General features: G+C 39.8%; 1 protein-coding gene across 4 annotated transcripts in view; it reads left to right on the top strand.

The window, feature by feature from the left end:
• The first annotated feature begins 5,494 nt into the window (after positions 1 to 5,494).
• SSR1 (signal sequence receptor subunit 1) overlaps positions 5,495 to 24,673 on the top strand; it is a 40,569-nt gene continuing 21,390 nt past the window's right edge. For 2 of the 4 annotated variants that reach the window (XM_032424814.1, XM_032424817.1), the window contains exons 1-8: positions 5,495 to 5,651; positions 8,607 to 8,719; positions 12,430 to 12,517; positions 13,965 to 14,227; positions 15,999 to 16,075; positions 17,281 to 17,359; positions 18,791 to 18,884; positions 19,166 to 19,180. In XM_032424814.1, coding sequence (XP_032280705.1) covers positions 5,573 to 5,651; positions 8,607 to 8,719; positions 12,430 to 12,517; positions 13,965 to 14,227; positions 15,999 to 16,075; positions 17,281 to 17,359; positions 18,791 to 18,884; positions 19,166 to 19,180 — 808 coding nt within the window. In that variant the 5' untranslated portion in view covers positions 5,495 to 5,572. The remainder of the gene's footprint in view (positions 5,652 to 8,606; positions 8,720 to 12,429; positions 12,518 to 13,964; positions 14,228 to 15,998; positions 16,076 to 17,280; positions 17,360 to 18,790; positions 18,885 to 19,165; positions 19,181 to 24,673) is intronic. The other 2 variants (XM_032424816.1, XM_032424818.1) reach the window with 1 other exon arrangement.

Genomic DNA, 24,673 nt, shown 5'->3' with positions numbered 1-24,673 from the left:
AACATACAAGAGAAGGGTTAGTAGGACAAACTGTGATCAGCTGCTGGGCTTGAGCATGAGGCATTGAGACTGCTACTTGGTTACTTTTTGGAGTACTTCACTGTTATCTGCCATGATCCATCTAGTTGTTGGAGGGGCCAGCTGGCAAATTAAATTGGAATTTGACAGAGACCACCGCCACAATGAGAGTGGCACACACCTTCCCCTTCCCCTGGGATTGGGTGTGCTTTAATTTACTATCTCTGTTGGGAAGGGGAGTGGTAGTGGCAGTTTGAGAAGCTTCCATCTAGCCATCATAATACTCTTTTTTTCTAAGATTTTTTTATTTATTTGAGAAAGAGAGAGAGAGAGATAGTGTGCATGAATGGGGGAGGGGCTGAGGAAGAGGGAATCTCAAGCAGACTTTACACTGAGCATGGAGCCTGACTCCGGGGTCGACTTGATCTGAAACCAAGAGTCGGATGCTTAATTGACCGAGCCACCCAGGTGCCTGTCATAATACTCCTGATGGCTCCCTTAGGAGCCAATGTAAGGGTTCTTTCAACCACCAAGTATATCCATTCCATTTGTACTTTTAGGGACCAAATATGGGTGGGTCTGATAACCTAAAGGACCCACTGTTGGCTGGACCCAGGCTGGGACTCCATTTATTGCCTGGCTCCCTTATACTTCTACCCTAAAAGGGGGCTGTGTTGACAACTTAGGTCCTGGATATAACATCAGTTTAGAACTTGTGTCCAACAATCCTCCAAAGGTCTGCGTGTTCCCCTTTCCTCAATGCATGATTACTATGAGCAAATGTCCATAGGTCCCCTTGAAGAAAGATGACGGATTCACTACTGAATTGTGTTTCAGGGCTCCTCATCATAGCACCCTGGCTTCTCTTCAGTTACTGAATTCTGGAATTGAGAATTGGCTCATGCCCAGCTGAGGAGGGGATTGTGGCTTTACTGGGCAACTGCCCTCAGCCTCCTCTTGATCTTTCTTGATTTCTTTAATGGTATAAATTAACACTAAGTTGGTAGTATTATTAATATTAGTAACTATTGCCTCTCTCCAGGTTACTCCTCCTGCCTGTTCTCCACTCCTCTCCCCTGTTCAGACTTTGCAGCTCATGGTGATAACTAAGCCTACCTTGTTTCTGATGGTTAAGGGGTGCCACATGGCCTCTGTTCATTCTCATCCTCTCGTCCTCATTGCAATCAGCCCCGTTCTGTAACAGCATCTCTAACCCTCAGCCTGGGCTCCAGAGGATAGCCACCACTGGTCTCGGAGAGGCTGGAACCCTTCTCACCTGTGCATTCCTTCTTGATTTGGTAGATGGAGTGTTTTCCAGGCCGCCTTACATAGTATATCCATTCCAACAAGCCTACTTTTAGGGGCCAGGTAGAGGAGAAGGAGGGGCCGGGGAAGTGGGAAGAAAACTAGGAGAGTAAGGTTGTCACTGAGCCTAGAAAAACAAGTGTGAAAGAAGGGTGGGGGCAGGGCTCAGATGAAGACTTTGGGATTTAGCAAGATGGAGATGTTTTAGCGGTGACAATAAAAGCCTAGTTGGAATAGGTGGAGAAGAAAATTGAAGGGTGAGATAGTGAAGTTTTACTGTGTCAGAGAGCAATGAGGCTGTTGCTGAAGATGAACAGGGGCCACAGGGAGTTTTGTTTTTTTAAGATGGGCAATATTACAGTATGTTTGTATGTTGATAGGAACGATGAATTGGAGAAGTAGAAATTTATTATGAGGTAGAAAAGAGAGAGCTATTCTCAGAATCACACGTTTCTGAGCAGGAAATAGGACACAGACCACAAATGGTGGATGCCCTTTGTGGGCCTATAAACATTTTTTATTGTAACAGAAAGGAAGGCAGAGCCCAAGTGTACAGATGGAGGTAAGTGGCAGGTTTTGTGGACAGTGATCAGGTGACTGCTTTTGTCCATCAGTTCTTTTCAAGGAAATCTGAGCCGAGGAGGTCTGTGAATTGCGCAGAAAGAGAACCAGATGGGAAGAATGCCTGGGAGGCTGGGGAGAGAATATAAGCCCTCCTTCTAAGCGAGGAGCCAGGACTCCTTTGAAAGTCTTCCTTATTTTCTGTCTCTTTTTCCTGTAGTGCCCCCTTTCCATGAGGATTTTCTTTCAGAGGTAAAGGATAGCACAACGAAACCAATTCTTTTCTTCAGCCCTTGCTAGGTGAAAGAACACTTAAGTCTTTGCTTGCATGCAATAAACACACTCTTTTTTTTTTCTTGATATTTTTTTCATTTCCTATTAAGCCTACAATTAAACTGAGGTCGCAAATTTGTGGAGAAAACATGTCACTTGTAGCAATACAACGACATCAACAAATATTTTCCGAGTTACCACGGAGAGTACTCTTCTGTAACACTGACTCAAAGGCACAAAGATCCCCGGCCTCCAGATGTTTCCAGACAGGACACATAATCAACTGTATATATTGTGTGAGAAAGTAACAAGTGCCATGAATGAAGGAGAATAGAAGGAAGGGAATAGAGAGTGTGGGGGAGGGAAGGTTGGAGAGTTGTGATTTTAAATTAGGCAGTGAAGGTAAGTCCCACTAACAAGGTAACAGTTGAGCAAAAGTTTAAGGGGCACGAGGAAGTTCCTCAGCTATGTGGTAATCTGGAGGAATGTAACAGAACAAAAACTGGTGCTTAATGATCCCATTTGCCAACGGACGCTGAGGGGAACTCTTAAGTAATCAGAGGAAGAGATGGCTCTGCTTCTACAGCTTCCAAGGGAATAAAATGACAAAAGTGGAAAATCAACTGTAGATCTGCCTGAGCCATATAAAGGAGAATAACCGGATGTGGTATATTCCTGGAAAACGAGTATCTTTAGAGAGATAGGTGCAGAGGTGAGAGAGAGGGAGAGCATGGGGAAATATTTGGAAAGATCTAAATAAATTAGAATTTTTTTTTTACAGATTTTTTAAGTAATCTCTACCCCCAACATGGGGCTCAAACTCAAAACCCCGAGATCAAGAGTCACATGCTCTACTGACTAAGCCAGCCAGGTGCTTAGTGGATAGATTCTTAATTCCATGAATCAAGGATTGGAACCAACTAAGGGGGAGAGCTCTGGGTGGGCACCAAGAGAAAGCTGCTTATTATAGGGAGAATGTAGATCATCATAATACAAGGTTTGTGAGCACCCAGATCAGGGTGAGTATTTTACTTCCCTGATCCACAGGCAACTACTTTTTATTTTTATACCAACTGCACAGTCACATATGTTTCTTTGTTTTCTGGTTGCATGTTTTTATATTCCCTAAATTCTGCACGTCAGTCACATCCAGAGTAGGCACATTTTATTTGTCCCTGATGAGCATTTAGCAGCTGGTTATCTATAATTCAGGTCCCAAATAAAATCCATTAGTAATCATTTGACACCTGGTGTGGCAGTCCCAGTTTAAGCCTAAACTGGATTATCCTTACTGGTTCAGGCTATATCTAAACATGTTCCGAGAACTGGGGAGACGGACCTACTAGGAAACTCATTTTGATTATAATGAGAATCCTCCCCACTGGAAGTCAATCCTCTGAAGGGGAAGGAGTCAGTGAGATATCCTTGGTCCAGAAAGGAGAGAAGAGGTGATATTGAGCACTGTATAACATCTATTTTCTGTTACACGGTTCACACTTCCTGGTGTGAGGAGACAGCCGCAAGGTAAATAGAAGGATGCGTTTGTCAAAAAGCCTGTCAGACATCAGGAACTCAGAAAAGGCCTGATTTGAAACTCACGAAATAGAAAGTTGGGGAGGGACAGTCTTCCCCTGCCAGTAGAGTACTCGGCAAGGTTCAGCCGCAAAGTCGTGGCCGTGGCCTTGGTGGCTTTAGCACAGAGTGGCCCACAGAAATGGAGGCAGCAGCAGAGTGGCTGCCCCAGCCATGTTAAAAAACTAAAACTGAACCGAGTAAATTCAAAGATCTACTTGGCTTTATTGTGATTCATGAATTGGACAGCATCCCATCTAGCACGTAGACGGCAGGTCCAAGGAGGAGTTGTTCAAAATGGAAAGTTTTTATAGGAAGGAGGGTGGGGCAAGAAGTTATTAGCAAAAGAAAAGAAAGGATTGTTTCAGGCACAGTCACCTGCCCCTTAGGGGGAAGGACAGGCTGTCTTGTTAGGTTGATTACCTTGCCTTCTTTTGGAGGTTGGAGAAGGGCCCATGTGACAAGATTCCTTATTGACGCTGATCAGAAAATTCCCGACTGACTGGTTAAGACTCCGTTTCTGGGGGAAGCTGAAACTGCAGTTACATTGTGTATCAAGTACAGATTTGGTGATCTGGCCTAAGTGATGCCATTTTGGACCTGTGAGTTTTCTTCTTAACAGCGCCAGTGGCAGTGACACTGGTGGCCCGGTGGTGTGGCGTGGACCCGAGTTGGTTCAGCCCAGCACTGTCAGGCTGTGATTTTAGCAGACAGAATTAGTGGCAACAGCAGCCACACGCTTCTTATACAGGGTCCCCAGGCCAGTGAGGCCTCGAGCAGAGCCAGTGCAGGAACAGAACAGCAGATGGCTCAGGCCATGGAGCAGGTACTGGAACCAGACTGCCAGGTTCAAATCTTGCATCTGCCTTTGACTAGCCTTTAAGCCTTTAACCTTTCTGTGTCTGTTTTCTTCTCAGTAAATAATATCCAGCTCACAGGGATTTTTAGAGATTATATAAATTATACATGAAAGCACAGCTCTAAGAGAGAGTGTTTGACAATAGTAAGCATGCAATCAAGGTTAGTTTATTTGTTTCATCATCCGTATGATATCTCACACCGGTCCAGCCCAATAGTACTTGGTATTCACACCGTTTAATGGCATGAAATACCAGAGTATTGGTAGCAACCTAAAGTCCAACTAGAAGAGAAGGAAAGTGAAGGACACTGAACAGCCATTGTTGCCTCTATTATATATTTGCCAAATGTTTACAATATGCCAGGCACCGTTCCAGACGATTTATAATTCTGGAATGTCAAGAATTTAAGCATTCACTATTTAACTATGGGTGAGGGTGTGAGCAGATAGGAGCCAAAGTTTTCCACTGTCCATTTTTTAGGCTTTTTGCGTTTTTTGAACAAATATATATTACAAAACATTGTTGCTTTTCAGTGCCACACACGGGTAGTTCATGTCCCTTCTATCACTATTAGTTAAAATTATACAAAGACTACCGCGCCGGGGCACCAGGCGGATCGTCATTCAAATAAAGCAAACTACTTACGACGCTAATTAATTGGGACCGAAGGACGAGCAGGCCGGGGCGAGCAACACACTGCAGGTGGCCAGCCCGCGACTACTGGGGAAGGCGGACTTTCGCTGGCAAGTCGGAAGCCCCGGGCAGCCGGTCACGTGACTCCCGGGGCTGCCCGCGCTCCCCACCACTCCGAGCCAAGAAGCCACGTTGGCGGCGTTCCTCGGCCAGAAGAGGGGGCGTGGCAAGGGCCCGTGCGTGGTGCGTGCCCCGCCCCCTCCCGGAGCCCGGATGAAGAGTAACGCCATTACCGCCGGAGCCGCGGAGAGCACTGGCGGGCGGTGACTGAACACCGGACCGGCCGCGCCATGAGAGTCCTCTCCCGCCTGCTTCTGCTTCTCTTGCTCGTGTTCCCCGCTACCCTCTTGCTCCGCAGCGGCCCTGGAGGTGAGGCGAAGGGGGTGGGCGGCGGGTCTTGGCCGGGAAGGAGACGCCAGCGACAGCCAAGTTTGAAGCTGGAGGCGGCAGCGGCTCCTGGGTCCAGCGTCCGTCCCGCCAGCCTCTCCCCACCCCTTCCCCGACCCCCGGCTTGTAGTAGGGAGGTCTCAGCGCGCGCGGGCCGAACCCCCGCTGGGGCTTCTGCCCCTTCCACGCGGAGCGCGGGGCAGTGCCGTGCGACCTTGCTTGGTGACCGCCCCTAGCCTTGGGTTTCTCCCCTGGCCCGGGACCCGCGCCTGCAGCTGTGGCCGGAGTTGGTGGGTCCTCGGCTCGGGGAAGAGGGCGAGGGGGCAGTGGGCACAGCTGCACCCTGAGCGCGCTGCAGCCCGTTGTATTTCTTCTGGCCGCCTCCGCTCCACCCCCATCCGCTCTGGGCTGACGTGTCTTTAGCTTCCACGTTGGGAGTCTTTCTTCATTCATTTGCTGAAACCCGTGGTTTCTACACACTTAAACTCTTAGAGCATCTCCGCCCCCCCACCCCCTTTCTGGTCATCTCCCTGTTTATCAGCACCTGACCCCTGTGTGTTACCAGGAGTCTTCATTTCAGAAAAACTCCGCATCTTCGCCTTCATTGTCCACCCCTACTCCCAGGCCGACTGAGGAGTCCTGCCTATTACTTGAGCCCTCATTTTTCTTCTTCCTTTTTTTCTATAACTGTTTTTTTGTTTTGTGGAAGCATCGCATTGCCCTGGGGGGGGGGGGGATCGAATTCGACATTATACGCGTATTTCGGTTTATTCTTTTCCAACAGTTAATCTGGTGTGAAAATACCAGAACATTAAAGGTGTGGAAACTTGTCTTTTTGCCCTGGTTCTATTATGAACTTCAGTTTTCTAATCTGTAAAAGTCTGACTAAACGATCACTAGAATTCCTTTCATTCTGTAAGTTTAAGCAAGCTGTGTGGCAAAACGAATGATAGTGACAGGTATCCACGAGTGCTTTTGCAAAGAAAAGTGAAGTGAGACTGGTTTCTTTTTAGTGGATAGAAAACCAAGTGAGAGAATTAACCAGACCTGTTAATGAATTCATTTGCAGGTTTAAAGAGGGATTCTTTTCCTTTATGAGTTGCTTGCTGGTTTGTTTTTATTTGGCTTTTTAAAGAAAATTTGATAGTTGTACTTACTTAGAATCCAGAATATGTTTTTCAGGTTTGAAAACATCTTCTTTTTTAAGGAAAAAAAAGAAAAAAGAAACCTGAATTGTATCTAAACCTAACTGGATATCTTTAAACATTTTTTTGTGAGGAATGGTCTTTCTTTCAAAGGATATTTTTTCTTAATTTTCCAATTGAGAATTGCTAGACTTTTTAGGCACAAAATTGTTACTGGTTAATATTAATACCTACTGAAATGTAGGGTGAAAAGCCATTGTACATATTTAGTCTTGAAATTTAAGTCCAACTTAAAATTATGTCAGGATAGGTATTTTTCTTATTGGTTTTAGAAAATGACTTGTAAATTATGAATGCACTGTCTTTGTTCAGCAAACAGTAGAAGCTGTTTTTTAGTTCATAATGTGTGGTTTAGTGTTCTTTAATGTTTTACGTAAATCTTAGCCGGTAAAAACTCAAGGAAGTGGAAAAGGCTTAAAATGCAGAGTCCTTAACATACACTGTTTTTCCTGGGTATTGCAGCATGTACACATGCTTCCTTTCCCACATTTTTCCCCCTCCTGAATTGCCACATCATCATTCTTTCTGAGAAATGTTGGAAGAGTCACTAGAACTTTGAAATTTCTTTTGAGTGTCTTGCCTGAGATTTAATATGACTTATTTAGAGAACTTTTGCCTATAAAATTATAATTTCTTGGCCTTACAGTTATGCTTAATTTTTTTTTTAAGATTTTATTTATTTATTTGACAGACAGCGAGAGAGGGAACACAAGCAGGGGGAGTGGGAGAGGGAGAAGCAGGCTTCCCGTGGAGCAGGGAGCCCGATGCAGGGCTCGATCCCAGGACCCGGGGATCATGACTGAGCCGAAGGCAGATGCTCAACGACTGAGACACCCAGGCGCCCCAGTTATGCTTAATTTTTAAGTGTAGGGGAAATAAAGTACTTAAAACATGTTTGAAGCCATATGCAAAAATAGATGCATGCTTTCAATGCTATCAACCCTGAAGTTGCCGGTATAGTTTTTATTTTACCAAATGTGCTTTATGCAAGCTAGTTTTTATCGTGGATGCCATATAAATATTTGTTCCTTGGACTTACATGCTATCAAGTTCTAAGAGTTGGAGCTGTAGTCAACTTTAATAAATGTTTCTTGCTTAGTTATTGGGGTTGCTATTTTCTCAGTTTTAGACCTGAGAAGGGATTTTTTTTGTTTGTATGGTTAATAATAGGATTAAATTTTGGAGCTTCTTACTTTTATTTTTTTATAAGATTTTTATTTATTGACAGCACGCACATGTGCACATTAGCGGGTGGAGGGGCAGAGGGAGTGGGAGAAGTAGGCTCCCCTTGGAGCAAGGAGCCCAATGGGGCGGTGGAGGGGGGGTGATGTGGGGCTTGACCCCAGGACCCTAGGACCATGACTGAGCTGAAAGCAGACTCCCAACCGACTAAGCCACCCACGCACCCCTGGAGTGTCTTAGTTTTAAAACAAACTTAAAGTTTTTTATTTGAGCTTCAAGGCATCTATAGTTTCAGCAGTTCATTTTCCCAACAATTAAGTGCTTTTGAAAATTAAAGAGCATTTCCCATTAAAGTTAACATACTGTTGGTAAGACTGTCGATAAGATAAAATCATGAATATTCTAGATGCATTGTAATTTGGTATCTTTCAAGGGAACTGGGAAATTGAATTACTCCAAGGGGAAAAATGTATTGCCTATACCTGGGACTAAAAAAGCACTGGTATGCCAGGGGTAAAGGTTAACTGCTTGTTTTGTATTTTATTGTTAGGCTCATTAGCTACAGCTCAGGATCTTACAGAAGATGAAGAAACGGTGGAAGATTCAATAATTGAAGATGAAGATGATGAAGCAGAGGTGGAAGAAGATGAACCTACAGATTTGGTTAGTGTTCTATACAATGTAATTCATGTTCATATCATTTCTAGAATTTATCCTTTTTTTTTTTTTTAAGATTTTATTTATTTGACAGAGAGGGAGAGCACAAGCAGGGGGAGTGGCGGGCAGAGGGAGAGGGAGAAGCAGACTCCCCGCTAAGCAGGGAGCCTGATGCGGGCCTCGATCCCAGGACCCTGGGATCATGACCTTAGCTAAAGACAGACTCTTAACCAACTGAGCCACCCAGGCACCCCTAGAATTCATCTTTTTATAGACAAATTTGATTTTCTTGCTTTTAGAGGTTTGTTACTGTGATCAGTGGATTGAAATTGGGAGAAAGGGGGCAGTGATTGAGGATGGATCATGGTATTTTCTTGCACACGGAGGGAGACATGAAACAGAACAATTAAAGATCATATGGACATGAGTCTAAGAGGGTACAGAGTGGGAATGGCACTGGATCAGTGTTGATAGATTTGGGATGCATGCTACTTAGCTTTTTGACTTTTGAGTAGCTTCTCTCTCTGGATCTTTTTTTCCTTCATTCAGTAAGCAAATATTTACTGGGTCCCTACTATGTGCTAGGCACTTTTCCCAGTGCTGGAGTAAACAAACCAGGTATTTGCTCTCATGGAGTTTCTGTTCTTGGGGCAATATATATGTGTTTTGGTGGCAGGAAGTGAGGAGCAGGCAGTAAACAGTATATAAAATGTGCCCTATGAAGAGGAAGGGGCTTAGAGAAGATCTCTTAAAAGTCCAGTTGTGAAATTTTTACTATGAAATTACAGTAAAACAGTAAGAATGTTGGGTTAGAATCAAGATCATTGCAGCATGCTTCTAGCTAGTTTTATTTCCTCTCTTGGACTATAATTTATCCTGCACAAATTTTTAAACTCCAGAATCAATCCTCTTCACAGACTTAACAACACATTGCCTTCAGTGTCAGAAAACGAAGGCCATCAAGTGTGAACTCTATCAAATGTCTACTTCTGAATATATTATTCACTCATCCTTTCTACATTTTCTCCTTTAAAAATAGCTGTCTTTACTCTTTCTAAGGCTAGCCTTACCACCTGTGTTCTTGTCCCGATCTCGTCCTGTGGGATTTTATATTATTCTTTCCTTCTGTAACTTCATTGTTCCTTCTCAGTGACTTGATTCTGTTAGGTTATGCATGTGCTTATAATATGCCACTTCCTTATTCCTCCACTTTAAGTTGCTACATATTTTCTTTTCTTTACCAGCACATATCTTAAAAAGAGTAAGCTCACCCACTCTACTTAATTCACATTTATACTGTGGTCTGGTCCGAGGTAGTTAGTAAAACTGTTCTTGCTAAGTCACCACTGACCTAATTGCGAAATTCCTGGCCTGTTTTTCATTGTTAACCTGTTCAAACTCTTGTTAGCATTTGCGGAGTACCCCTTCCTTGAGTCTCTTCATGTTGGCTTCTGTCCCCCGCCCCTTAATTTCCTCTGCCCAGCTGCTGCTGCTTGGTCTCTACAACCTTCTCTCCCTCTGCTTGGCTCTTTAATGTTGATGAAACCCGTGGTTTCAACCAGCACCATCTTTTACCGATGACCTTCAGATCTTGTCTCTAGCTATTTACCTTACTGAGCTCCATACCTTTATTTCCAGCTCTCTGCCGGATAGCACCATCTGGATACTCTATTCATACCTGAAATCTTATATCTTCAAAATGGAATTCAGCTTTTACCGTCCATCCCACCTCCATAAAATATTTTCTGTTTTGATATGGCTCTAGTGATTCAAGCTCTTGCCTGATGACTTCCATTTCTTTTTATCCCACAACCCATTAATCGAATCTTCGGGGTGATTTCTCTTAACCATTTCTCAAGTATACTCTTTCCTCCTTATTACAGCTTATGGTTGGTTCCTGCCTTCTTGTCTCTGGTCTCTTCCTATTTGTGGGTCTCTTCTCAAAAGTAGAAATTCACTAACTTACTAAATGAAGGGTATCATCAAGGATACTTAATATATAACATCAAACAATTGCACAGTCATCAAACAAATGTCTGAGTGTCTTCTCTTGAGTGTATGAGCTGGCTGTGAAGAATTTTTAAAGTCTAAGACAGTCTTTGCCCATGAGAAGTCTGTCTATTGGGAGAGAGAGTGTTTTACATAAGTGAGAAAAGCGAAATGCCAGTAAACAGTGGTGCCCTTAAGCATCTCAATTTATTAAAGACCTGAACACTTCAAGTGTATGAGTATCTCTCATTCCTAAATGATAATCCTCATTGATGCCTCTAGAAGTGCTGCACTGAGGATTAAAATTTTTTTAAAAAATTTTTTTAAGGTAATTTTTTTTAAAGATTTTATTTATTTATTTGACAGAGAGAGAGAATGAGTGGGGGAAAGGGGCAGAGGGAGAGGGAGAAGCAGGCTCCCCACTGAGCAGGGAGCCAGATGCGGGTCTCGATCCCAGGACCCTGGGATCATGACCTGAGCCGAAGGCAGACGCTTAACCAACTGAGCCTCCCAGGCACCCTGAGGATTAAAATTTTAAATTAAAATTTGTTCACATTTTGTAACAACTTCATTGAGATATAATTTACATATCATACTATTAACCTGTTTTAAACATGTAATTCAACAATCCATAGTAAATGTACCAAGTTGAGCAACTCTGAATTTTAGGACCTTTCCATCATCCCAATATGATCCTGCTCACTTTTTTTTTTAAGCCACCTCTTCCAAGTTGTGTGACATCTTCTCACAGGAAAATTGTTCTGTTAATTGGGATAGAAATCTTTTGGGGTGATGACAAGGTGCGCTAGAACAGAAGTCGGCAAAATGGCTACAGGCTAAGTCTAGTTATCCTTATAATTCTACATATTGTCTGTGGCTGCTTTCATACTGACACCTCAGAGTTGAGTAGTTGCCAGACGGACCTCATGGTTCCCAAAGCCAAAAATATTTGATATCTGGGTCCTTGGGTTGGTGCTGCTTTCAGAGTATTGTTTCCTTCACCCTTGTGGGAGGATGGCGGGCAGGAAGACTAAGTTTTTTTTTTTTTTTTTTTTAAGATTTTTATTTATTTGAGAGAGAGAGAATGAGAGAGAGCACATGAGAGGGGATAGGGTCAGAGGGCAAAGCAGACTCCCTGCTGAGCTGGGAGCCCGATGCGGGACTCGATCCAGGGACTCCAGGATCATGACCTGAGCCGAAGGCAGTCGCTTAACCAACTGAGCCACCCAGGCGCCCCAGGAAGACTAAGTTTGAGACTTTTTCCTGTGAGGTACTATTCCTGGCATTTAAACTAAGGGGGAAAATAAATACTATTTGTTTTAACTGCGAATTAAATGTTCCTTTGAAAGACACTGTTTTTAAACTTTTTTCAGACTTGACAGATAAAAGTTTACCAACCATGCTCTAGAAACTTACAGTTCCAAAATGTGGCTTGAGTACCTGCAGCCTTGGTATTTCCTGGGTGCTTTTAGAAATACAGAATTTCAGGCTTTCCCTAGAACTGTATCAGAGCTGCAAAAAATCCCCAGGGGATTAGTACACGTATTATTCTTTGAGACACACCACTCTGAAAGTTCTGTGTTAACTGATGAGATACACTGAAATTCATACCACTACTAATCCCAGCAGAGTCTTGGAGAAGAAGTATTTTGTCCCAAATCTAGTGAAGTCATTATTTTTAAATGATGTATTTTCCTCCATAATTATCTTTCTAATGTTTTTGTTAGGCTGAAGATAAAGAGGAAGAAGATGTATCTGGTGAACCTGAAGCTTCACCAAGTGCAGATACAACTATCCTGTTTGTGAAAGGAGAAGGTAATAGAGAAATGTTAGTTTTAACTCAGACATAGGAATTTTTCAAATGACAAGCTCACTTTTTTGGGGAAGCATTAGTAATGCTTAAGATCTTTATTCATCTTCCTCTTTCTTACATTACAAGTCTGGTATAAATACGTATTTCAAAAAAATCCTCTTATATGTGTGATTACCCATATCCATAAGGTAGTATTCCTGGCATTTAAACTAAGGGGGAAATTAAATACTATCTATTTTAATTAGAAGTTAAATGTTCTTTTGGAAGAAACTGTTTTTAAACTTTTCTCAAATTGCCACAGTAAACTGACTCATAATTTGAGTGTAAATATTAGTGAAATATTAAATCTGCATGATTAGGCCTGGATTAGAGCCTAGTTTCATTAAAAGAAAATATGATGTCTTATATTTATGGAGAGCTATAAGCAAACACTGTTCTCAGTATTTTGTGTGCATTCATTTAATCTTAACAGAAACCGTCTGAGGATAGTTACTGTTAAACTGAGGTTTAGAGAGGTGAAGAACATGTCCAGGGTTACTCATTTGGTAAATAGATTTTGAAGACGGACCCAGATGTGTCTGTCCCAAAGCCTCTGCTAAACTGGGTGAAACTCAGCTCTGTAGGCCACATATAATTATTGAAGACTTTTTTTTTTTGAAGTTATTAATTATCTTCGTCTTCTCAAGTTTTGTTTTATTCCCACATATATTCGAATTTTATGCTTACAAAAAGTATGATTTGATTAAGAGATTTTCCCTCCTTTTTTTTATAGCTTCCTCATTGGGTTGTACCTTCAAATTTGTGTTTTGACTGATTGCTTGAAGTGGTATGGGTTACCTGGTTAATTTTTTTCTTTTTTTTAAAGATTTTATTTATTTATTTGACAGAGACAGCAAGAGAGGGAACACAAGCAGGGGGAGTGGGAGAGGGAGAAGCAGGCTTCTCGCTGAGCAGGGCTACCTGAGCCGAAGGCAGACACTTAATGACTGAGCCACCTAGGCGGCCCTAATTTTTTTTTTTTCAATACTTTAACAGATACTATGATTTTTAGGTGGACCTCTTAGACTTACCTTTCTGTCATTCTTATCTGCACAGATAACAGATATAAGTTGGAAGTGACTTCAAGACAAGTAGTCCCACTGCAAGATAATCTTACTGCTAAAAGTACACAACTCTTTCTTAGACCACACAACGTGGAAGTGATATAGTCTAACATTGAGATGCTCCATTCAGTTCTGAAGTGAGAATGCTAGAGTACAGGCAAGGGTTTCAGTTTATACACCAACTGTAATCAGTTACTAGTTGGTAACTGGAGTGCACTACTGAAAAAGATTCTGAAACCAAGTCCACTTGTAGAAAAGGGTACCCAAATCCTTAGTGATGTCTATTTATTTTGTGTACTTTGAACATTTTGTAATCTTCTGGTTTCTTTTTTTGTTTGTTTCTTAGATTTTCCAGCGAATAACATTGTGAAGTTCCTAGTAGGCTTTACAAACAAGGGTACAGAAGATTTTATTGTTGAATCCTTAGATGCCTCATTCCGTTATCCTCAGGACTACCAGTTTTATATCCAGAATTTCACAGCTCTTCCTCTGAACACTGTAGTACCACCCCAGAGACAGGCAACTTTTGAATATTCCTTCATTCCTGCAGAGCCCATGGGTGGACGACCCTTTGGTCTAGTCATCAATCTGAACTACAAAGATTTGAATGTAAGGCCTCTTTTTTTTTTTTTGAAGTTAGAGATAGATGAGGACAATTGACATTGTTTGATGAATAGTCTTGTATTTATTCATTCAAGTGCCTGTTTATGGTTGGAACTGTGATGGGCAACAGGGAGGCAAAAATAAGTTGCACGTATTTGTCTTCAGGTCTAGAATCCAGTGGGGCAGATAGATACAAACAGGTGATATTCCAGCATAAGTGATACATACTAGAGATGAGTGTTACGGGCTGTAGTAGGAAAGCAGATGTGACTTGAGCTTGAGCCTAAAAGAACAGTAAGCCACACAGTGGAGTCTATTGCTTATTAAGATGTTAAAATATATAGGGTAGTTTGTTTTGTACCTCCATTCATTGCTTGCATTTTGCCCATTTTACTGCTTTTATTTGTAAGTTTTAACGGCTTTCTGTACTGTTTTTCCATCATTTTATATGCTCGTAGATAAAAATAAAATCAGATATTTTTAGAATAGAGCAGTGAGGTTTATGGTTTATGAGAACCAAATAGTCTAATATAAGCTCTGTTGTCTTGTGGTTTTTAATATATATATATATATATATTTTATATATATATATATATATATATATATATATATATATATATATATGAATGAGAGAAGCCCACTAGAATTTTACTGCTGGGAGTTGACCTGTAGGTGCCAACTATTACATCCTTCAGATGAGAACACATCTAAACCATTTCCTTTTCAAAAAGTTTTCAGAGAAGGAAATTTCATCCTCTTTTGGACGCTTACTCAACCTTTTCTTCATGTAGTGTCAACATGTTTACTTATGTTAAGATAAATTTCTCATGCTGCAATTAAGTTTTTTTTTTTAAATTAGTGGGAAGAGTTTTTCATCCTTCAAAATATATTAATCTTCCTCAACTTTATAGTTAAGCAGTTTGAATAGTTACATATTTTGTCTTGTTTTCAAGCAGAATTAAACTTAATCCAACAGACACATATGCAGTTTTAGTACCATTTTGAATGTTAATTTGTATCATCAATGTATTCTGATTCCTGGAATTGTCATTGGAGGAATGCAGGTGCAAAGATTTTGAAGTAAACCTTACATAATTATAGTTTAGCAATAAGTGACAGTTTTGAGAAGTGCTGCCTTAGCGTGAAGCATCAAACACTGGAAACAGCTTTCTGTGTATTGTCCGAGTGATTCTTGTATTTGAAAACTGAAGCTGTGTTGAACTGACAAAATTATTCCAAGACTGCAACAGAAAAATATTTTGGTACTGAAAATTGCGTTTATTGTAAATTGATTTCCCAATCCATTGTGAATTTAGAACATGGATTTGACTTCTGTTCAAGTATAGTTCTTAAATCTGCTACTGCAGCTGCTACTATATATATTTTCATGCTCTTCCCCTTTTTTTGGAGGATTATACACAACAGAAGTTATGGCTTCTAGTTTATGGGTGTTCTGTGGGCTTTGCTTCTTTCTGTGCATTTATCCCCTTTTTATTTTACTTCCCTGGTTTCTCACACATTTCCCCTTCCCTGCCCTCACGAAAGCACAGGACAACTTTAGCAAAGTTGGAGGCATTTTTTATTTTGTGGAAGAAAGTAATATTATAATGTTGAGTCTCTGACTTTGAGTGAGTGTAATTACATGTGACTTTTTTGAGTCTTACCTAAGTGATGAGAAAGCTGTTTTTTATCTGTTAGGGTAATGGTTTTAAGAAATCTTAAAATCTTTTGTTTTTTTCAATGCTGTTGACATTTTTGTAATTTATTTTATTAATAGGGCAATGTATTCCAAGATGCTGTCTTCAATCAAACAGTTACGATTATTGAAAGAGAGGATGGGTTAGATGGAGAAACGTAAGTGAAATCTGCAATACGTAGATCTTGATCTCACAGGGCAGGCCTGGAAGGCTTACTCCTGTCAACATTTGTTTTAATAGTGAAAATGGACCAGACTGTAGATTTTTGTGAAATCCTTTCTATATAAATCCATATTTTAGGTGGTTTTTATAACTATTAATAGTGAGTTGGGAAAGATAATGGGAAATGACAAAAATTGTTTTAAAAAGATAGTTGGGCACGCCTGGGTGGCTCAGTCGTTAAGCGTCTGCCTTCGGCTCAGGTCATGATCCCCGGGTCCTGGGATCGAGCCCCACATCAGGCTCCCTGCTCAGCGGGAAGCCTGCTTATCCCTCTCCCACTCCCCCTGCTTGTGTTCCCTCTCTCGCTGTGTCTCTCTCTGTCAAATAAATAAAATCTTTAAAAAAAAAATAAAAAGTTAGCTTTCTGAATGTCCCCTCTTTTCTAAATTCTTTTCTACCTCATGCTCATGAGCTGATCACCAGCGTCATCTAAGTTATATACCTCTTCAGTTGCTATTAAAAATATAAACTAGATGTTATCTTAAAAACTGTGTTCTTGGTGAATGAGGATGAGTCATTTGTCACTGTATACCTATATGTAATTGACCAAAAGCAATTTTTAAGTCAAATTATGCAAAATACAATATTTGTGGGAGATAAAACTTAATGCAATTATTTTAACTGAGCTTGAGTGTAATAAATTATAAGGAAATTTTATTCATTTTAGATCATATAATTGCTTTTTTTGACTAATTGTTCTTAAAGATAGAGTAAATCTCTGAAACTTACTATCTAGATTTAAGTTGAATATAAAATATTTTCTTCCTTTGCCCCCCAGGTTATTTGGAAAGCGTATATCGTGTTAGAATTATAGTTGTAGGGGCACCTGGGTGGCTCAGATGGTTAAGCGTCTGCCTTCGGCTCAGGTCATGATCCCAGAGTCCTGGGATCAAGCCCCACATCGGGCTCCTAGCTCGGCGGGGATCCTGCTTCTCTCTCTCCCTCTGCCTCTCTCCCTGCTCATGCTTTCTCTCTCTCTCTCTCTCTCTTTGTCTCAAATGAATAAATAAAATCTTAAAAAAAATTACAGTTGTGATTATAGCTATGGTATTGTTTGAGTTAGAGCAGAATTACAGTTTTAATTAGTTGTGGTGTTTCTTATGAATTAAAGCCAGTTTGTTTTTTCTCCTTTTATATCAGAATCTTTATGTATATGTTCCTTGCTGGTCTTGGGCTCTTGGTTGTTGTTGGCCTTCACCAACTCCTGGAATCTAGAAAGGTAATTCTAGATGAATGACTCTTAGCCATACTTCAAAAGTTGTTACCATGCTAAGTATAATCTAGTTATTTGTGGCTTCTTGCTCTCAACTGTGGGCTTGTGTATTTATACATTTGTTATACCTTTTTAAAATAAAACCTGAAGATGAGACCTTGGATATGTGACTTGGATCTGTTTAGACTTCCATACACAAATGCATTTAGGGTCTTTTGGCTACACCCTCCAGAATGATCTTTACTTTTATATTGTAATTCTAAATCATGCTAGAATTTTTATTCCTTAAACTCAGACATAAGATTTCGTTCTATTTACTATACTTTTTCATGGATATGTTATTCAACCTAGAAGCAACACAGCTTTTATATTTGCTTTAATACTCTTAACTCTAGGGATAATTTCCAGTTAGCAGTTAAATGAGTCTTTTCATTTGAAAAAGAAAGAATAAATTTGGCTGTATTCTATCAAACTTCTGCTTTCTTGTAAGGGTAGTAAAATGGCAACACTGAAGCACCTGTTATAATCATGGTTTCTCTTTCACTGTATCTTTATCTCCCTGTCCTCCCTGCAAAAAAAAAAAAAAAAAAAAAAAAACGGAACAACCCATATTATTCCTCTCAATGGAAAGTATAACAAGATTTGTGTCAAATTTTTATTAAGTACTTGCTCTTTAAAAGAGAAATACTTAGTGCTCAAGTGTTAATTTCCATAACTTACTTTACCTCATTCTCATAATAGCATTTTTGCTGTAGATTTATGTATTAGGTATAATGACATCTTCAGTTTTTGTTTTTTTATTTGAATGAAGCCATTTTTAGTTTTCGTGTATTCAGAGTCCAGTTTTTGGACTGTATACTTAATACTCTTATGTAAATGATTAGGTTTGTTGTTTAAGAGCAAGATTAAGGAAGGAATTGAATCACTTTCTTCCTAGCAGTTTTGCTGCATATACTCCAGGGACAGAGTTTGAGGTTGTTAGCTTAAATGAGATTTAAAATTTTTGTTTTATCTATGCCAACAGTGCAGAAATCTACCTGCCTGCATGCAGTGTTTCAGTAATTATCTTGAATTTTGTTGGATGTTAAAATAAATTTATTCTTTGATTTGATTCCCAAAGGGAAAGAAAATCACTATATAAATAGAAGTTCTTAGTTGGTCCACCAGCCCACCGACCTATGAAGTTTTTATAGCAAAGGAAAAGGCCTTTAAAACCTGAAAATGAATCGTTGTGAAGATTTATTCCTTATCATTTATTCTTTATAATTGGTGTTAGGCATGATTTTCTCTCTCTAATTAATAAAATAAGTAGGAATATGTTTTGAAGAGGATGTATTTGTTTAAGATATTTAAATTAGATAGCTTAATAGCTTTTTTAATATTATAGTGAACATTATAATAGAACTCCTTTAAAATAATGTTTTTATGCTCTCTTAGCGCAAGAGACCCATACAGAAGGTAGAGATGGGTACATCAAGTCAGAATGATGTTGACATGAGTTGGATTCCTCAGGAAACTTTGAATCAGATCAGTAAGTACTCTTATAGACTTGGCTGGAAAATTTTTCCCTTAAATGGAAATCAAATTAAGTATTTTAGATATAAAAATGCTTGGTCAATGCTACTTAACACTCATCTTTTCCATTACTTCTGTAGAATCTAGTATAATATTAATAAACACTTTAAAATTTTATTCTGAGTAGTATTTTTATGCTTTAATTTAGAATGCTTCCAGATCTGCAGTTTTATATACAAATGTGTGAATTCTCTATATTCCTAATCTTTTCCTGTCTCTTTTTTTCTGTTGCTTCAGTGCAGAGTAGAAGAGGTGAGGCAATTAATTTTTTTAATGGTGTTTGCTATATATAGTACTGGATTTTGTATAGCATATGAATACTTGACAGTAAGTTTAATGAGTAATGGAACAGTTTCCCAGCACTGTATTTATTAGAAAAACTACTAACTACCCACTGTAGTTTCAAAGAATAAACCTAAGACATTGCCTGGTGGTTTACCTAACATATATTTTAGTTTCATTATGTATGAGATTAGTTAAAATATTAATCTTTACGAAAGAATGTACTTAGTGTTCAAGTGTTAATTTCCATAACTTACTTTACCTCATTCTCATAATAGCATTTTTGCTATAGATTTATGTATTAGGTATAAGGACATCTCCAGTTTTTCTTTTTTCTTCCAATTGTAAATGGACTATTTTGTTTTGTTTTAAGATTTATTTACTTTAGAGAGCCAGCAAGCAAGCTAGTGCGGGGAAGGGCAGAGGGAGACAGAATCTCAAGCAGACTCCATGCTGAGTGTGGAGCCTGACGTGGGGCTTGATCTCAGGATCCGGAGATCTTGACCTGAGCTGAAACCAAAGTCGGTTACTCAACCGACTGTGCCACCCAGGGGCCCCGTAAATGGACTTTTTAGAAACATTTATTGTAAGAGTAGTATGACCTCATATTAAAAACATTAATAAATAGTACAGAAGTGGAAAAGATCACCACCTGGCTCCACTAATTTCATTTTCTATAAATAATAGGTGTTTGTTATTCTAAGTATTTTCTGTACATTTACCAGCACATATGTCTGTTGTTTGTGAATATTTTATACACATGGCATCGTGCTGCATATGCTGTTCTACCTCCCAAGTTTTCATCTCTTGGATTTTTTTTTATGATAGTGACTTATTTACCTCATTTTTTTTAAAAAACTGGATAGTATTCCTTTATATAAATGTGTCATGATAAGTTAAACCTATTCTGTATTGAAGGATGCTTATTATTTCCAGTTTTTCATTCTTAAAACTATAATGAATGTTTTTATATAAATATTTATGGGATAATTTCTTATTTTTTAATTGAGATAATTGACATATAACGTGAGATTCAGATGTACAGTGTAATGATTCAGTATTTGTATATATGGTGAAATGATCACTACAGTAAGTCTAATTAACCATCTGTTACCACACATAGTTAAAAATCTTTTATTTTTTTTTTTTAAGATTTATTTATTTACTTGAGCGCGTGCACACAAGCAGGGGGAGCGGCAGAGGGAGAGGGAGAAGCAGACTCCCCGCTGAGCAGGGTGCCCAACACGGGGCTTGATCACAGGATTCTGGGATCATGACCTGAGCCAAAGGCAGACACTTAACCGACTGGGCCGCCTGGACACCCCAAATCTTTTTTTTCTTGTAACAACTTTTAAGATCTACTCTCTTTGCAAACTTTCAGATATACAGTACAGTATTAAAAACTATAGACATTGTGATATCCATTCACCCCCATGACTTAGTTATTTTATAGCTGGAAGTTTGTACCTTTTGACCTCCTCCTCCCCTTTCACCCACCCCCCTACCTGGGATACATAATTCCTTAAAAGTAAAATAGGTCTGGGGCACCTGGGTGGCTCAGTCGTTAAGCTGCCTTCGGCTCAGGTCATGATCCCAGGGTCCTGGGATCGAGCCCCGCATCAGGCTCCCTGCTCCGCGGGAAGCCTGCTCCTCCCCCTCCCACTCCCCCTGCTTGTGTTCCCTCTCTCGTGTGTCTCTCTCTGTCAAATAAATAAATAAAATCTTTTTTAAAAAAAAAGTAAAATAGGTCTAAGGTTATGTACATTTTTATTTTTATTTTTGTGAAAAGTCCTGTTTCCCTTCCAAAAGATAGTTTATGTTCTCAGCAGTGTACAATATTGCCTAATTCTTTTCCACTCTCACCAGTCTTTCTCAAGTATTACCAAATGTTTTAATTTGGCGGTATGGTACAAAATGTTGTCTTTCATTTACAATTAAGAATAAGATTTGGCGGGGCGCCTGGGTGGCTCAGTCGTTAAGCGTCTGCCTTCGGCTCAGGTCATGATCCCAGGGTCCTGGGATCGAGCCCCGCATAGGGCTCTCTGCTTGGCCGGGAGCCTGCTTCTCCCTCTCCCACTCCCCCTGCTTGTGTTCCCTCTCTAGCTGTCTCTCTCTCTCTCTCTCTGTCAAATAAATAAAATCTTTAAAAAAAAAAAAAAATAAGGTTTGGCTTCTTTACACATATATATTGGCCACTTAGTATCTACTTTCTTGTGAATGGGCTGTTCATGTCCTTTCCAGGGTTACAAAGTGAATTGTTTTCATTATCATTTTCAGGGAGCTTTCTCTATTGAAACATAATTATGGTGCGGTAGTTCCTTTATTAAAAGTGGGTACAAAGCAATAACAGCATGGGAGGGGCCTTCTTCCTGTAGGAGAGAGTAGGGGAGTCATTGATAAAAGTTGACTTTTGACCAGAGTCTTGAGAAGTTAGGTGAGAAGGAATCTTCAGAGTTTTATGTGCTGTGCTAAGGACTTGGCTTTCCTTCTTGGTAAAAGGCAGCCATCAGTACTTTGAAGCAGAGAAATAACAAATTTGTATTTTTAAAAGAAATTATCATAGTTGTGTGTTGTATGGTTTAGCAAGCAGGAGCTCCTAGAAGTAGGGATACCAGTTAGATGATTTCAATAAAACATCTGAGAAATCCTTAGGGCCTAAGCTAAAGCAGTAGTGACGCGGAAGAAAAGAAACTAGAAAGGTATTTCAGAATTGGAGCAGATTGGGCTTTGGGTGACTTTTTGGATGTTCGAAGGAGGAAGGAGGGAAAAATAATTTTGAGTTTTAGGCATCTGGATGGAAGATGATCCCATTACTGTTAGGGAATATAGGAAGAGTAGCACACATGCATGAGGGGAGAGGAATTGGAACTAGATCTGTTGATCATAAGGAGCCCAGATAAGGATGTCCAGGAAGCATTCGAAAGTTGTATTTAGAGCAGAGGTGAAACAGGATTTGGAGACATTGATGGGGGCACCTGGCTGGCTCAGCCTGTGGAGTGTGCAACTCTTGATCTCGGGGTTGTAAGTTCGAGCCCTGCTTTGGGTGTAGAGATTACTTAAAAATAGAATTAAATTAACAGATTTGGAGACATTGGGACATACAGCGTAGGTGGTAGCTGAGATCCCCGTGAAATCATTTACCTTAAAATTTAAATAAATCCTTAAATAATCTTTTCTCTTTAAGGACAAGTTTTCCATATTATCCTGATATTCCTCATAGCAAAATATGGAATTGGGTTGTAGGGTAGACTGTGGTCTCTTTATAATGCATCAAAATTATTTATGCAGTCTGGGGCACCTGGGTGGCTCAGTTGGTTAAGCGACTGCCTTCAGCTCAGGTCATGATCCTGGAGTCCCGGGATCGAGTCCCACGTCTGGCTCCCTGCTCAGCACGGAGTCTGCTTCTCCCTCTGACCTTCCCCCCTCTCATGCTCTCTCTCTCTCTTTCTCTAATAAATAAATTAAAAAAAAAAAATCTTTAAAAGAAAAAAATTATGCAGTCTGGTATGTTTAAAATAAAGGTTCTTCAAAAATAATTAAATTTTAAATGTCTTATACAGAATTGGTTGAAACTTTGAAAAGCATTAAAAGTCACAGTTAAAAAGTAAAGTCACTCTAAGCTGTGGAGCCACCCCTCCCAAAGAATTCCTACATGACAAATAGATTGTGGGCGGGGGTGGGGGGGTGGTTTTATAGTATCTTTCTCCCTGACATTGTTGTTCATGAACTTTAAAGCTGAGAATTACTACACTTACAGAGTGTTTGTATTTATGATTGTATTTTCATCGCCAAGTGTCAAGTATTTAGTCTGTCATAACACTGTGCTAGGTTCTGAGTGGGTATAATGAAAAGAATATTAGTGTTTTTTCGGGAGTTTACATTTCTACCTGAGGAAGATAAAGCACATTTATGAAATACTTGAGTAATCAGAGATGGTATGTGATGTGTGATAGAGTGAATAATATGGACAACTTCTGAATTAGGAAAGGGGACCGTATTAAAACCTAGGGAGGCCTTGTTGAAGGAAAGAATTGAACTTCTGTTGAGCGCCTGCTTGTGCCGGGCATTCTCCCTCTGCAAGGTGTGAGGTGCTGTCTTTATTTACTGATGAGAAATTGCTAATGAGGAAATAACTTGCTAAGATTCACAGCTGGATTGTCTCATTCTGAAGCCCATTTGCTTTCCCAGGAAAACTTAAGACTCAAAGATGGATAAAGTCACTAAATGCTTTTTAATGGTACTTGCCGTTCTTGCTCAAAATCTGATTTTGTTTTAGGACCATGTCTTACCACCAAATACACTTGTATTATTCCTTTTTCCATTTACATGAAACCCCTCATTTTGAAGAAACTGCATAAACAACAGTAAAGTTTCTTTCTTTTTTTTTTTTTTTTTTAAAGATTTTATTTATTTATTTGAGAGAGAGAGACACAGCGAGAGAGAGGGAACACAAGCAGGGGGAGTGGGAGAGGGAGAAGCAGGCTTCCTGCCGAGCAGGGAGCCCGATGCGGGGCTCGATCCCAGGACCCTGGGATCATGACCTGAGCCGAAGGCAGACGCTTAACGACTGAGCCACCCAGGCGCCCCACAACAGTAAAGTTTCTAAACAGCATTGAGATAATCTGATTTTCCAATTAAGGTGATAAAAAGTTTTTATCAAATTCAGGGTTTTGAGGCATTGCCCTCTACAGGCTTTTTGAGAGGCATGTTATTTATAAATTGTTACTGGAATTTGAAAATAGCTGGAAGGCAGATAACACTCTCATACATAATCAGTCCTTTCTCACCATTACTACTTTTAGCAAAGCCTAGGAGCTAAGAGGTCGTAGTTGGAGCCTCATCCTGTGAAATCAAAGGAGTCCTGAGTCCATTTCAGAAATTGGGGGCACAATGAGAGACTCTTAATGATAGAAAACAAACTGAGGGTTGATGGAGGGAGGTGGGTGGGGGATGGGCATTAAGGAGGGCACTTGTGGTGAGCAGTGGGTGTTGTATGTAAGTAATGAATCACTGAAGTCTACTCCAGAAACCAGGATTGCACTGTATGTTAACTACCTAAAATTTAAATTAAAAAAAAAAATTTTTAACTTTAGTTGAAAAAAGTAAAAAATTTTTAAAAATTGGGGGCGTAGAAGTTAAGGAAGAAGGGTGTGAAAAAATACATGTGATTAGTAAAAATTTGATTATTTGCCCTTTTTTTTTTTTTTAAGTAATCTCTACACCCAACGTGGGGCTCAAACTCACAATCCTGATATCAAGAGTCCCATGCTCTTCTAACTCAGCCAGCCAGGCACTCTGATTATTTGCTCTTTTAGAGTGTAGATTTTTTTTACAGTGACATGCTACTTCTAAAAAAATTTCGATTTACAAAGAAATAACTCTTTCCTGACAGAAATAACATCACATTTAAAGACTAATGACTCATTTTATTTATTAATAAATAATCATGTTGAAATTTCTTCA

Source organism: Phoca vitulina, unplaced genomic scaffold, assembly GCF_004348235.1.
Source record: "Phoca vitulina isolate PV1807 unplaced genomic scaffold, GSC_HSeal_1.0 scaffold31, whole genome shotgun sequence".
Classification (NCBI taxonomy): Eukaryota; Metazoa; Chordata; class Mammalia; order Carnivora; family Phocidae; genus Phoca; species Phoca vitulina.
The sequence above is the reverse complement of the archived record's forward strand: the minus strand, read 5'-3'. Positions and strand labels throughout refer to the sequence as shown.